The sequence below is a fragment of the Stegodyphus dumicola genome, chromosome 2, assembly GCF_044657685.1.
Source record: "Stegodyphus dumicola isolate Sdum_Otavi_A_Nest chromosome 2, ASM4465768v1".
NCBI lineage: Eukaryota > Metazoa > Arthropoda > Arachnida > Araneae > Eresidae > Stegodyphus > Stegodyphus dumicola.
Genome location: NC_140769.1, coordinates 259,931,871 through 259,946,654, shown reverse-complemented (window position 1 = coordinate 259,946,654; position 14,784 = coordinate 259,931,871). Strand labels below are relative to the sequence as shown.

At 29.7% G+C, this 14,784-nt stretch overlaps 2 protein-coding genes across 2 annotated transcripts in view; one reads left to right on the top strand and one right to left on the bottom strand.

The window, feature by feature from the left end:
- Positions 1-3,635, bottom strand: part of mrn (general transcription factor IIH subunit 4 marionette) — a 46,770-nt gene extending 43,135 nt beyond the window's left edge. The window contains exons 1-2 of the mRNA XM_085812092.1: positions 3,517-3,635; positions 2,703-2,849 (exon numbers count right to left, since the gene is read on the bottom strand). Coding sequence (XP_085668218.1) covers positions 2,703-2,824 — 122 coding nt within the window. The 5' untranslated portion in view covers positions 2,825-2,849; positions 3,517-3,635. The remainder of the gene's footprint in view (positions 1-2,702; positions 2,850-3,516) is intronic.
- A 209-nt stretch (positions 3,636-3,844) lies between these two features.
- On the top strand, positions 3,845-12,089 carry LOC118188998 (transmembrane protein 141). The gene is made up of 3 exons (XM_035359529.2): positions 3,845-3,939; positions 5,602-5,668; positions 8,742-12,089. Exons 1-3 carry the CDS (start codon positions 3,892-3,894, stop codon positions 8,948-8,950), a joined length of 324 nt encoding a protein of 107 aa, XP_035215420.1. The 5' UTR covers positions 3,845-3,891; the 3' UTR covers positions 8,951-12,089.
- The last annotated feature ends 2,695 nt before the right edge of the window (positions 12,090-14,784 follow it).

The window sequence follows — 14,784 nt, the reverse complement described above, 5'->3', positions numbered from 1 at the left end:
AGTAGTACTGCAGCGACGTAATGAAGATTTTGAAGAAGTTTAGGTAAGTTAGTATTTTTAATAATTTGAGGATATTATTTTTATGCATTGTTCTAAATGTAAGGAGTAAATAAATTAAAATGGTTTTATTTGAAAATTGTTATTAGCAATGATTTAGTTTAAAGTAATTAGGATTGTAATCTAATTTTTATTAATTTAATGTATGTGCTTATTTATATTTTAAGTAGTGTTTTTTTAATTTAATTATATTATATATATAATAATATATATGATATATATGATCGTGATTTTGTGAGTTATATGTTTGTAGTATTTTGGAATATGTTTGAGTAGTATACATTGAGTATTTTCATGCATTTTCGTGAAATTTTTCTAATTTACGAGAAAAAAGCAGTGTATATGGATATAGTGAAGAGTGTGCACAATGCCATTTTTGTGCAATTCTGAGATGTTTTTTTAAGTAAAAATAAGTTGACGTGTACATGTTTTAGTGATATTTTAATTAAATGATAGTTATTTTGTGAATTTTATGTTTGTAGGAATTTGGTATATGTTTTAGTTGAAGTAAACATGCATGGAAATAATTTAAGTATTTGTAATGTTTGCGGTATGAATTCGTTGGTGACGTTTATAATATAATAGATAATTTAGAGGTAAAAGTTTTTAGATATTTTGTTTATTTTATACGTGGAAATGTTCATATTTGGAAAGGTTATATACTTTTCCGCGATAAGGTTATTTCATATATGTTCTTTTTACCGGGTTTAAAGATTCAGAAAATTGTCATGCATTTTCCTGAAATTTTTCTAATTTATGAGAAAAAAGCAGTGTACATGGATATAGTGAAGAGTGTGCGCAATGCCATTTTTGTGCAATTCTGGGATTTTTTTTAAGTAAAAATAAGTCGACGTGTACATGGTTTATGTGTATGTGTCATTGTGAAAAACGCGCAAGGAGTTTGCGATTGTGCACTTTTTTCCAATTTTGCAGTGAATATTTGTCATGATTAAGCAGTTTTGTTAGATAAATTTCTAGTATAAGTGTAATTTGGCTAGTAGATTGTTGGAAAAAGTGTTCAGTAAATAAAAAGAAAAGAAACATGTCTTTACTTCGTGAAGATAAAATGGTGGCTGAAAAAAAAAAAAGAGGGTTGCTGTAGCAGAGTTGGTCACGAAATTTTCGCCAAGTTACCATAATCTAAAGATCAACCAAAATTAGATTACAATCCTAATTACTTTAAACTAAATCATTGCTAATAACAATTTTCCAATAATACCATATTAATTTATTTACTCCTTACATTTAGAAAAATGCATAAAAATAATATCCACAAATGATTAAAAATACTAACTTACCTAATCTTCAGAATCTTCATTACGTGGCACGCACACTTCCACTATTTCACACAACACACAATGAAGCTTAATACAAAATAATATAGTACTACAGTTTTCCAAATTCCCCCCCTTTTCCGATTAAAGAACTGTAATTCGTCCATTAATGTCACATGACATATCTCATGATCTCTCATTTCCCTCACACAAAATAATGCGTAATCGGAACTGAGTACTTCTCACATTATTACCAAAGTCCTAGGTAGTAACCTTTATCGCCTCCAAAATGACGCCAAACTACCAGTTACCATATTCCAAAGATCAGCCGATTTTGCAAAGGGAAGTTGGTTAATTTATTTATTAGGATAATTAATATTTGTATTGAGGGATATTGCTTATTTCATTGTAATTTTGTTATACATAATATCTTTCTTGTTATGAAGTTGTTCTGTTGTTCCTTTTCTGAAGTTGTAAAATTCTATGCAGTTTCTAAATTTAACGTTTGGTGTTCCCTTCAGCCATTTTTTCGGTACATTTAAAAGCCAGACGAAGGCTGGCAGTGAAGCTGCTAGTAAAGATTAAATTTGAAATTATGTCAATTTTTTTGTTCAACAAGGTGAATTGTTTAATACGAAATTCTCCCCTTTTACCCTCTGAAATATGTCTAAGAATTAGCTGTCAATGAGTGTTGCTTTCATTTTCAATACATATATAGTCATATTTTTTACGAAGATAACCAAATGACTCATCTTTGACAAGACACATCAATCATAGATAAAAAGCATGAAAATTACTGATTTTGTCATATTGTTTCTGATATTACATTTTACCAATTATTTCATTAAACAGATTGCCAGCTCAGTTAACAGAGACCTCAGTTGCTATAGGCCAGGTAATTAACAGTTAACTACTGCACTTATTGCAAAATTGCTACTTTTATTAGCAATTAATACAGATATAAATATAATTCAAAGAGGAACTCATCAAAGTACAATTTTAAATTAGGCAAAAAGCACTAGTGTATATTTCAAATAAAACAGTAGATGTCATAGAAATTAGATACAGGTCCTTCTTCATAAGAAACAAAATAATTTTTTATCAGTAATTGTTCATAATGTTGATGACAAATGGATAAGAAGTATAATTTCTTCTCATTTTAAATTACTTAGAACCAAGCAACAGATTAGAAAAGAAGAGGAATAAAAAATTTTTTAGAGTTTAGTAATAACAAATGTAATGGAAGAAATCATTACTTAAGTGAGAGTCAAGATATACAGTAAACAGCAGGAAGCTTTGATTACATTTTCAAATACAGTAAAATATATAACAGTTATTTAAATGTATAAGAGCTAATTAAATGTTATTTACCTGAACACAGCCAAGCAAGTTGCAGGATGGTTATACAACTTTTCAAGCGTTGCTGCTGATAAAGTTTTCAGATAATCATGAAGATCTTTACATTTTAAAGCTTGAGTTTTAATACCAGCCATATCCAAGAAAACTAATGTAATTAAACTAAAACAAAAACATGCATAAATTAACATTTAAAATTTTTTGCATAAAGTAAATAATGTGAAAAGTTAAGAAAAAAAATTTTATTCAATGTGAAGGAGTATAACATACGCATAATCATACGAATGAGATCATCAATTATTAAACTTATTTACAACATAAGACTAGAAAAAGGTCAGCTAATTTTTATCAGTACATGAATATAAATACTTTCTTCTACATTTCAAAAAACTTTTTCTAAATAAAATTAAAATTCAGTTTACAAAATCAAAATGCAGTATGCTTATTTCGTTGCGCTATTTTTCATCGATCCATTAAAATCTACAGAATAAACAGACGCAGAAAATATAATTCTACTTATAATGCTAGTAGTCACAGAGTAAATTTTGATGCACGATTCGTGATTAAGAGCTGGATTTGATTTGTTAACTCTGTATACTTTCTTATCAGGATTTTCTAATTTTAAATCCCATTGCTACCTTTAGACTTATATAAAGTTTATATAAAGTTTCCTTATATTCTGAGTTACATACACAAACCGGCAGTTTTGAAGCAATTCGATAATTAAAAAGAATTGAGAAAATACATTTGATCATTCAAAGATTATTTTGAATAATAAAGTCTCAAAATTTACGTAAAATCGGGGGGATGGAAGACAACAGATACTAACTCAAAATTATTGGTAATCCATTAAAGCTCTATTTAATCCAGATCATAAATTATCATGCTTGACAAATTCAGAACAAAAACAAAAAAGGCAAAAATAACGTGAAAAGCGCTCTGCGGTCTCAGTTAAATAAACAATACCTAATAGTAGAAAAGCAAAATTTTATTTTTAATGAAATTTCAAATAACGCATAATATATTCGATATAAAATTGTTATAATGGAACATGATATAAAAATTTAATTTTAAGAACAAGCTATTCTTAATTTTTATTTTTAGATTACAATTCTGATAAGAATTAATTGCAGTCAGAACCAATAAATACTAAAATATTCAATTCAACCGTAACCTACAAATTTCGTCTGCTGCAGTGCACGAAATGAATAATTTCAAGCAAGTGAAGGAACAGTATAGTGAAAAATTTAAGGCAGGTTTAGAATTCTAATAGGTGATAAATTTGGAAGAGAAAGTTACTCGCGCTACTGAAATGTTAAGAAGTTGTATTTTTATTTCTTGAGTTTCATCATAAATTAATGACGGTGTTAATCAGAATTACTGTTCAGAATCACTGTACGGTTCAATCAGAATTACTGTTGCGTTCAGAATGTTCCGGTACAAATGTTCTTTACTGTAGCGATGAATTTCGAAATAGTAGCGTTAAAGTTTTTCCTAAATTCATCATGAATATTCAAGTAATCCTGTAAAACAGAAAAGTGATGTTTATAAAGTTTGATATATTTTTACTGAATTTAATATAGCGATTTATTGCAATTAGACTCCACAGAGGCAGGCTGATAAAAAAAAAGGATTAGTATTTTTTATTTAAATAATCATTTAGATGTGAATAATTTAAGATCAAGATTTAAGTTTATATTATTTAAGACTGGAAAAAAAGACATAAGGAAGAGGGGTAGTAGACCTCAGATTATAAAAATATTTCTACTTCATATTTATGTGTTTAAAAGCATTAAATGTGATAAAATAAATATCAAATTTTTTTAATATAAATACGTGAATGTTTAACTACTGTACATAATAATATTGACCAGAAAATGAATTTTATATCTAGGTATAAAAAAAAAGCTGCAAGCAAAAATTAACAATGTTAAAAATTGATTTAACAAGAACCATAAATTAATAAAGTTACTTTAAAATCTATTCTTTTGAATCTATTAGATTGTCTGTGATTTAATTACTTTCTAATTATCTGCACCGTAACGGAAAGCCATGAAAAGGTGTTGACGGGGCAGTGTATCGTGTCTCCAAAAAGTACTCATGTGGCAGCCTAGGTACAAACTGACATTATAAACTGACAATACAAATAATAAATGTACAAACTGAGAGTACAAATAATGTACAAACTAATAATGTACAAATGTACAAATAATAATGTACAAACTGACAATACAAATAATAAATAAATAAAAATAATAATAATATCATTATTATTATTTTTATTTATTTATTTATTTATTTATTATTATTATTTTTAAATTATAATAATATCATTATTATTATTTTTATTTATTTATTTATTTATTTATTATTATTATTTTTAACCACCATTAAGTACATTTGTTTTTGGCATAATGAATCGTAACAGAAGTTTGCCCTTTTTAATTTTCATTATGTTGGAGTGTTTTGTTAGAGTGTATTGAATCTTCAGTTGGTCTTGGGCGATTATTATCATGGCTACTGTTGAATGCCAAAATTTGCTCAGTTTGTGCAAATCTTTGATTTTTTTTAAAGCAAAAACTGTTCATAACATAAATAATACATAGGAAGAACATTCTTCTATATTGAAAAAAAAAAATAGGTTTTGGTTGATGAATTGTTAAAATATATATACATTTATAAAAATACCCAAAAACGCAATTTTTTCCCAAGTCGCCAACAATTTTCCAAAGTTGCTAACATGTTTGTAACTTTGGAAGTTGCAAACTTTCAGTTGGCGTGCGGATAATTAGAAAGTACCTGGATTTATTAATTTAAAATAATGTACTCTGTCTATAAGTTAAATATTATTAATAATTTATGCATTTAATTTTTAAATAATAAGCTGTATTTAATGCATTTAAATTTATTCCAGGGTTTTGCCTCATATACCGAATGTATGACCAGAGCTCTGTTTACCGGCCTGTCATCATTTGCACTGAGTAAACACCATTTCTATTTATCATCTTAATATCCAAATAGTAGAATTCTGTAATTATTGTTGTAATGTTATTTTCTGTAATTGTTATTAATGTTGCAGTAATAGAGATGTTTTTTGTGTCCAGAAATATGTTCAATAATCAAGTAATTGTAGGTTATACAGTCAAAAGTCGTTAATCCGGACTCGTCAGGACTTCAGCGATTCCGGATTATCGATTTTTCCGGATTATAGATCATCAGTTTAAATCTCGTAAGATGGCATGCAGAAATTCTAAAATTAAAAATATGAAACCTTAATTTATGAAGTAAAGAACAATTATAATCTAAAGGGTATCAAAATTTACAAAAAAAAAGCTTAATATTTATTTGTTTACTTTATTAAACATTTCTTACAATGTAAGTTGTTTTAAGTTGCTTCGTTTTATGTGATAATACTTTCTCTTTAATTCTATAAACAGACACATTTTCTTGTTCAGTTACAAAGTTCCGCTGTTCAAGTCCCGTTAATTTTTGTGCCGAGAATACCGACTAACTTGTCAATCGAAATTTTTTCGTTTTCACTAACCTCTCTGTCACATTCTTCATGTCTTTATCCATTTTTTGCAGCAATTCCACTTTTTGTTTGATGAACATCGAAACATACTTTTGTTTTGTACGATCCTTTGGGAGCTCCAGAATCGGAAATTCTATTTGACATAATCAAAAGTTCAAGTTTACTTTTATAAAATTGCTCTTACAGTCTGCAAAAAATAATAAGCCAGATCAAATTTGAAGATTAAGGAACAACGCAATCATCAACATTAACTGAAATAGATAATTAGATAATTTTAGATTATACCATCCATTATACATAAAACGCGCACGCAAAAACATATTCTGCGCTTGTGCACATGCATATGCGCAGTGGTAAAAGGTCTTATGCACACACGTAAATGCCTATGCGCATGTGTCAACGTGGCGCATGCACAGAAAGTTTGTAGCTTTGAGGTCCGGATTATAGATCATTCCGGATTACGGGTGTCCGAATTAGCGACTTTTGACTGTAGTTATATGATTGATAGAACTCATAGCATCCATAGAGAGAATGACTTATGAATTAGTTTCTGGATTTCTATTCATACTGTATTTAATATTTGAAAAAAATAGACAGAGCAATTAAATCATTTAAGAAATTTAAAGTGGTCAGCTTTCGAAAGTATTGTAGAATGAGGGGAAAAGGAGGTAACTCACCTAACGAGATTTGTCTGCATTGAGATCAAGTCTTTGGTTAAAACTATCAAATTCATTCTCTTCCATTTCCTGAAACAACACAGTTAAAACTTTGGTACAACTCTAATATATGCCCTAATTTCACCAAATGTGGCGATATGTGTTCTGCGCTGGTTTTTGGCACAATTGCGTGTTCTATGGCAACACTGTTGTCATTGAAAAATCTTTCGCTGGAACTCGTTGATTCGCCTCTGTGTCTGAGAAGATGGGAGGGAAAGATAAAATGGTAGTTGTTGAATTGAAGTTCGGCAAAAGGAAATATCATTGTGGCTATCCTGTTGAAGGGTAGTGGGTATTTGGAAGTGTGGAAAAAGGGTCTGGGAGATTATTTTTAATGGCAGTGCATGATAGAAGTAGAGATTTGTGATTTTATTTATTTGTGAACCATAGTATAAATTTTCTGGATAGTGTGTCTGGCTGTCATGTAAATACGATAGTGATTACGTCGCGGCATGTTAAAGGCGGTATGAAATTTATATTTCTGCTATTCGAAAACGCATTAATTCATGGTAAGTGCATTTTATTTTATCCTTCTTCTTATTTTGTAGAATGTTATGTTCATTGGTTCTTTAGTATGAATTTCTGTCGTTATTGTTGTTTTTTTAAATTGTTTGAAATTTATTTTGTTGTTTAGTGTCTAGACTGTGCAATTCGTAGATGTTTTTTAAAGTTGAAACAGAATGCTGTGTGCATGGTATTATTTGAAATTTATTGTTGTTATGTTAATTTATTAAAGCGAGGTGTGTATAGTTTGTAGATTCGTTCATTGCCTACATTGTGCCATTCGTAGATGTTTTTTTAAGTTAAAATATGTCGCCGTGTACATGGATTCTTGTCAAATATTTTTGGTTAGAAACTTTACGTTTTTGCTATCTAAATTTTTTGTTTTTCTTTCGGATTTTTAGCTAAATTGTATGTTGAAAACGTAGTTTTTGCATGTGCGGAAACCGCGTTTTTGGAGACATTTTAGGCTAAAAGTTCGAAATGTAGACAAAAATTTTAGATAGTAATATGGCAGCGTGAAGTTTCTCGCCAAAAATATTTGGCGCGAAATTTGGCCACTTGAGGACGCACATCAAAGTAGTTCCAAAACTTTCACTTTAAAACTGCATGAATGGTCATGCTGAAAATGCCAAGCTCATACTAAGCAATACTTCGAAACATACTTTCGCTTTGTAGATCTTTTACATATTAGTAAATACATATCAGAAATTCTATTTGACATAATCGAAAGTTCAAGCTTACTTTTATAAAATTGCTCTAACAGTCTGCAAAAAATAATAAGCCGAATCAAATTCGAAGATTAAGGAACAATGCAATCTGCAACATTAACTGAATTAGATAATTTTAGCTTAGCTTCTACCGTCTGTTATACATTAAACGCGCATTCATAAATGTATTTTGCGCATGCGCACATGCATATTCGCAGCCGTAAAGGTCTTATGCGCATGCATCAACGCGACGCATGCGCAGAAAGTTTGTAGCTTTGAGGTCCGGATTATAGATCATTCCGGATTATGGGTGTCCGAATTAACGACTTTTGACTGTATTATTTTCTTGATTCATTTACTCTTAATTGTCATCTTAATTTTGATCACTGAGTGAAATCTGGAAAATATCGTACATTTCTGTGAACTAAATTATGACTAGAGTTTCCACATATTTCTTTGAATTCAGCATCTTGGTCTAACTATGTCTATAATGGGTCTTGTTTTTTTTTTTTTTTTTTTTTTTTTTTTCATTGCCTGTAAAATTAATATTTTTTCATATTGTATTTGATATTCCTAATAAGATATTCTTTTTTAGCCTTCTCTGCTTTATATTTTACTCAAGTGCTTTTGAAATCCCGACTACCATATCAGCATAAATACTTTTTGGTGCTGCCTTCCATTGTCAGTTCTGCTACAGCTTGGACTGTGACATCTCGAAGGACTAAAGTATGTCAAGATATTTGGGTATCGTCTGAGCCACATTATACAGAGTATAGGGAGCAGGAAACAATCCATAAAGCCTGAGTCTTTTAGTGCGAGATATTTCAGTCAATCAATAAGTAATTATTATTGTTATTTAAAGTAGTAATTTATTTTTAAAAACTAAAGCCAAGTAATAAATAAGAAAAATTAGCTCCTCATTTAAATATTTCAAAAAATATCATACATTCTTTTTTTCTGTATGCTGAAGCCTGGAAAAGAATATTTTGTAGTATCTAGAAGTCTCATTTGGTGTATTACAATTATAGGTTCTAGACCTGAATATATACATGTTAGACCATAAAACATTAAAATGGTTTGACATTAAAAGGCTTTTTTCAGAATCTTGCAAAAATCTTTATACAATTATTTAATCTTATGAGGCATTTATTGTCACCATAACATGCCCAATGTTTCCATCAGAAGATACGTAAGATCTATAATTTATCTTTGCTGTGAGCACTCTCTAGAATGTACCCTTTTAACATGAAATAAGATCTTTAATTATTCTTTTGTTTTATAATTGTTTTGTTCGATAATGTGAGTGGTGTCAAAGCAATAGATACACACCTTAGTAATTTAAGTTTTTTTTCTAAAACATGTTTAATTTGTAATATGTATTTTAAACTATTTTATTTATATTTTTATAGCACTAAAGCCTGAATTATATCCAAATAGTAAACAACTTGTAATTTTTATGAACATTTTCAGAATTATTAAGGGTAAAAAAGTTATCTTTAATTCTATATGTTAGACACTTCAGGATAAAATCATTTGGTTTAAGTATTCGGAAGATAATTGAGTGCAATTTTTTTTAATATTTGGAGGAAAGTCACTAATTATCTAGTTATTAGAGATAGCATATTATGCCTAGCTTTGTAAAGTTTGCAATTTAAAATATCTTCTTTTGGAAGAGTTTTTCATTTATATTTAAAAGCTTGTTCTATTTTAAGTATTTATACTATATTAAAAGATATTTTTAAATCGGAGTAAATTTTAAATTTGTTTAGCTTAGATGAACAGGATGAATGTGCACTGATGGGCAATTAATTAAATGACATATAGATGAATGACGACAGAAATTTAAAGTATTTTAAAAATATTTTTGATAATTAATATTGCATGATAGTATAAGTTTATGCACTTTATGAAGATGTTGCCATGCTTTTATGAAATATGTTAATGCAAGTGATTTTGATGCTTAACCCATTAACCGCCAAAACTATAAGAAATGGTTCTTTTCTCATGAAAATAATAACAAATATTAAATTAAGCATTTATAACATCAATTTACATTGAAAATTTAAAAAAATGCTCTTACCTGTGTAAAAAGCGAGTGTTGCGTTCGTGCAACGTCAGTGGAATAAGACTACGGATGTTTAGTGCATAGGATTGTACTCGTGCGATGTTTCCTTTGAGTGGAGCACTGGATTATAGCTGTGTAAGGTTTTATAAATCTACAAATTACTTTACTTGTAATTAATTTAATATTAAAATATACATTATATTTCTTTTACAAATACAGATTATTTCAATTGAAAGATTCAAGCATGAAAAGCTTCACTACAAACACGATGTAAACCTACATTACATACTCTGCATCTATAAACTATCTGGCTATGGCACTCTTTACTACGAAGTCTTTTGTTATTGTCGGATTTTACAACAAAATGTCTACCATCTCCATGCAATGGTTTTGAATGCTGAATTTACTAGGTCTTCCTATTGCTGATCTATTTCTGGCTAATTCGACACTCTCAATAATAGTTTGCAAAAGGAATAATGCAATCTAGCGCCTGAAATCTAAAAGAGACTTTTTATGTCCAGCAGTAGAAAGTTGTGATATTTAATAAGTTTAGATACGGTCTCACCTTATGTAATTTATCAGTATTGTCAATTTGATTATTGTCAGCTAAAGGCAAATTCTGCTTCATATTCCTGTACTGCAAACATGATATCGATTCTCGTACAATAGGAATGAAATGTCCTTATCAAGAGACCAATACATTTCTTCTTGAGGTAAAGAAGGATATCCTGTTAGCAATAATATTCCAATAAATCTTACCATATAAGCTTCAGATGCAATAAATTCTGGGAGTTTTTTTTTTTTTTTTTTGTTGTTGTTGTTGAGCGTATATATTTGTCTGTTCAACGAGAAGAGAGTAAATGTCTGAACTAAACAGAAAATCGAAAATCTGTGCAATAGTTTTACCTTGTATTTTGTCTTTTGTAGTTTCTGTTCTATCTCTTTCTTTATTTTCTTCCTGACACATAACTGACAGTTCCTTTTTTATCCATTTCAAGATTTCAGTTTTCTGCTTTTTAAACTTTTTCGTATGACTACCACTGCTTTTAGAAGGCTGAAACTTACTTCTTACATGAATTTTAACTTCCCCAGTAATATCATTTGGTAAAATATCATTATTTAAAACTTTGTCATTCCCTTCTTCTTCATCACTAACTTCTGCAATTTCTGAGGGAACAACAATATCAGTTTCATTCTGGTCATTATAAACATTATCATCATCTGTTTCTTCATCAAAAAATCTTTGAAGAGCTTCTTCTAATGTAAGATACCTCGCTATACAGGCATTTTTTAAGCAGCCAGAACATGAACCAGAACATCGAAAGGAATGACTAAAAAAGGAGACTACCCGTTTCCTGCTGACGTTGCATCAGCACAACACCTGTTTTCCCTTCCTTCCCAACACAAATATAAAGATCTGATTGATGTAATGTTCTGATAAACAGTGACCTTTTGATGTGGCATGAGGTCTTTAGTTGATTGTTCAAATTTTAATTCCTTAACAAACTGAGTGACTTTAATAAATGCATTTCTTAATAATTTAAATTTTTATCTTAAATAATATATTTAATTGATGTAATTTTAAATACATTTTCTTTATCATGTATCAAACTGATATTTGTAAACATATGCAGCATTACTGTAGTAGTTGTTTCTAATAATCTGCATGAGACTTCAGTTTGCAATTGTTAGTTTTTATCCCTCGCACTAAAACATTTGTGTTTCCTTTATTATATCTGTGAAATAATGTTTTCTGAAATGTACTTCTTATTTATTTTTCAAAGACGAATTTAAAATGTAATTTATAATTTCTGAAAAAAACTGCTTTTTTAGCAGATAATTATTAGAATTATTAAAAGTATATCAGAAATACAGAAATGTTTCATGATTCCACCTCAAGTGCATGAGATATTTGAGGCAGGATTTAAAAATATTTAAAAGGGGTAAAGTAGCAATGGCCAATTAAAATTAATCAAAGTGTTTAGCAGACCTTAAGTTATTAAAGAGTCAGATTTATGACTGTTTTTTAGAATTCAGTATTTAATATACAGATATATTAATTAGTTATAAATTTAGTCAGATATCAATGACTATTCTTATTCACAATTTGCTATAATGCAGTTTATGTTTTAAAAAGATTCAATACATATACTGTTTAATACAATTAATGAAGTTTGCCATAATTTCTTTCAAACCAGGGACTGAGTCTGCTTCCATTTAGGCTTTAAATGCTATTAACTGTGATCATAGGTAAGGTTTGTTTCAACTAATTTCAGATCTTTTCAAAATTTCCCTAAAATATTGGTAAGCAGGGAAGATGTGAAATTTAACTACTAGTGACAAGCATTCACAGGTATGTTCAGCTGTGTGAGCCAAAAATTATTACTCAGCAGTTTGAAAGGTAGAATTAATTGAATGAAATAAGAGCCATAATAAACATAGATGATGGGATATAGTTATATGTCCTTCCATCTAGCCATCACTAATGTAAAGCATAATAGCAATGTATCCACTATTTTATGAAAAATCTGACGTAATTTTGCTTTTTAGTCCGTGCTAATAGCATAAGTTATTTAATGTGCTGTATTAAAATGTATGTAGGCTTTAATGAATAGATTATATATATTGTATAATAAATTAATTGTTGCAGAAATTCTTAATTTTAAATGAAATCCAAGTATGTATAGAAAATGCTTTTGTTAAAACAGCTGTTAAAATTGGGAGAAAATAAAACTAAATATGAATCAGCATCATTAATATAACTATCATCATCTCCCACTGGAATGCACTGTATTAAAATCATTTCTGCTAGTAAAAAATAGGACCAATTAAAACTGAACTGTATAGCAGATTTCAGCTGGAGGGGAGGAAGTAACTATATTTATTTTAAGGAAATGGAGCTTTGTGAGTTGTATGGCAATGGTCAGGAAAGTAAAACATTGGAGATGGTGATCTCATGGTTATTACCTAAGATACAATATTTTACAGAATTGAGAAATAACCGATCGTTAAATGGCCTGTTTCAGCTGGCAACAAAATATGAGAACAGAAGTCTGGGACAAGTCAAAGTAGTCGAAAAGGCTAGCGAAGGCAAGGTTCAGAGGATTAAATATGCAAGCGTGAAAGGGTAGAAAGAAATTAAGATACTGCAGCACGCTGTTATACTGGGTATAAATTAAATATATAGAGAGACATGGCTAGATTTTCGTGTGATCAACTAGACACCTGAAAGAATAGTTTAATTTTAAATAACAAAACCTTTAATTATAACATAACTACAGTCAAAAGTCGTTAATTCGGACACCCATAATCCGGAATGATCTATAATCCGGACCTCTAAGATAAAAAATTTCTGCGCATGCGCCGCGTTGACACATGCGCATGGGCGTTTACGCATGCGCGTAATACTTTTGTTGGCTTTAGTTTTCCACATGCAAATTTTGATCGGAGGTCGATCGGCGGTAAGCTAACGTGGTTGCCGCTGATTGATGATAAAAATGGACAGTTTAAAGATAAAGAATTAATGTTAGTAGAAAATTATGTAACAACTACAGATAAAGGAGGTAACGCAGATAAATTTAATTGGGTCGTAGATACTGCAGCTACAACTCATTTCTGTAATAATAGAAATTTAATGACAAATTTCGAAGAAATAAACGATATACGTATGTCTTTAGCTGTAGGAAATTGTGAAAGTAAAGTACTAGGAAAGGGTACTGTCAAATTTGCAGTAAAAGTAGGCAATCGAATAAATTGGATTGAGTTAGATAATGTGTTATATAATCCAAATCTCAGAAGAAATTTATTATCGGGAGCAAGGTTAGAAAAGGCTGGTGCTCATTTTGTGATTTCAAAAGGGAAGATGTGGATATACTTTAATAATTGGGATAGATTATGCTACGCTAAACGATATGACGGACTTTATCACGTAAAACCATTTAGATATGCAACAGGTAAAAGGGAAGCTGGTTACGGTACAGAAATTGGAAAGTTAAATAAAACAGACGATGCAATGCTATGGCATCGGAGATTTAGCCACGTAAATTTTGATTATATTGAGAAAACTAGTAAGAATCAAAGCGTGAAAGGGTTACCAGAAATTGAGAAACCAATAGAGAAGTGTAAATCGTGTATTATTGCTAAATCTAGTAGAATAACTTTTAAATCTGTTCCGAAGAGATCGGATAAACCATTGCAGTTGGTTTATTTAGACGTTTGTGGCCCACTACCAGTTCCATCTAAGGGTGGGAGTAAATATTTTCTTGCTATTATAGATGACTATAGTGGATTAGTAACAGTGTATTGTATGAAAAATAAAAACGAATCGTTCTACAACTTTAAGAATTATCATAGGCAAATGGAAAGACTGACAAATAGAAAATTAATAAGTATACGCACTGATAATGGTGGGGAATTCTGTAATAGGCAATTCGAAGGGTACTTAGCCGAAAATGGAATTAGTGTTCAACGCACGAACGCGTACACCCCAGAAGAGAACGGTGTGTGTGAACGTTTTAACCGAACGGCATTAGACGTAGTTAAAGCTATGCTTAATGACAGTACAATGGGAAAA

Excerpts from the sequence above, each read along its gene's own strand:
- LOC118188998 (XM_035359529.2), top strand. The coding sequence starts at position 3,892 with ATGAATAATTTCAAGCAAGTGAAGGAACAGTATAGTGAAAAATTTAAG. Across the intron at positions 3,940-5,601 it reads AGTATAGTGAAAAATTTAAG|GGTTTTGCCTCATATACCGA; the intron begins GCAGGTTTAGAA and ends AATTTATTCCAG. Across the intron at positions 5,669-8,741 it reads CCTGTCATCATTTGCACTGA|CCTTCTCTGCTTTATATTTT; the intron begins GTAAACACCATT and ends ATTCTTTTTTAG.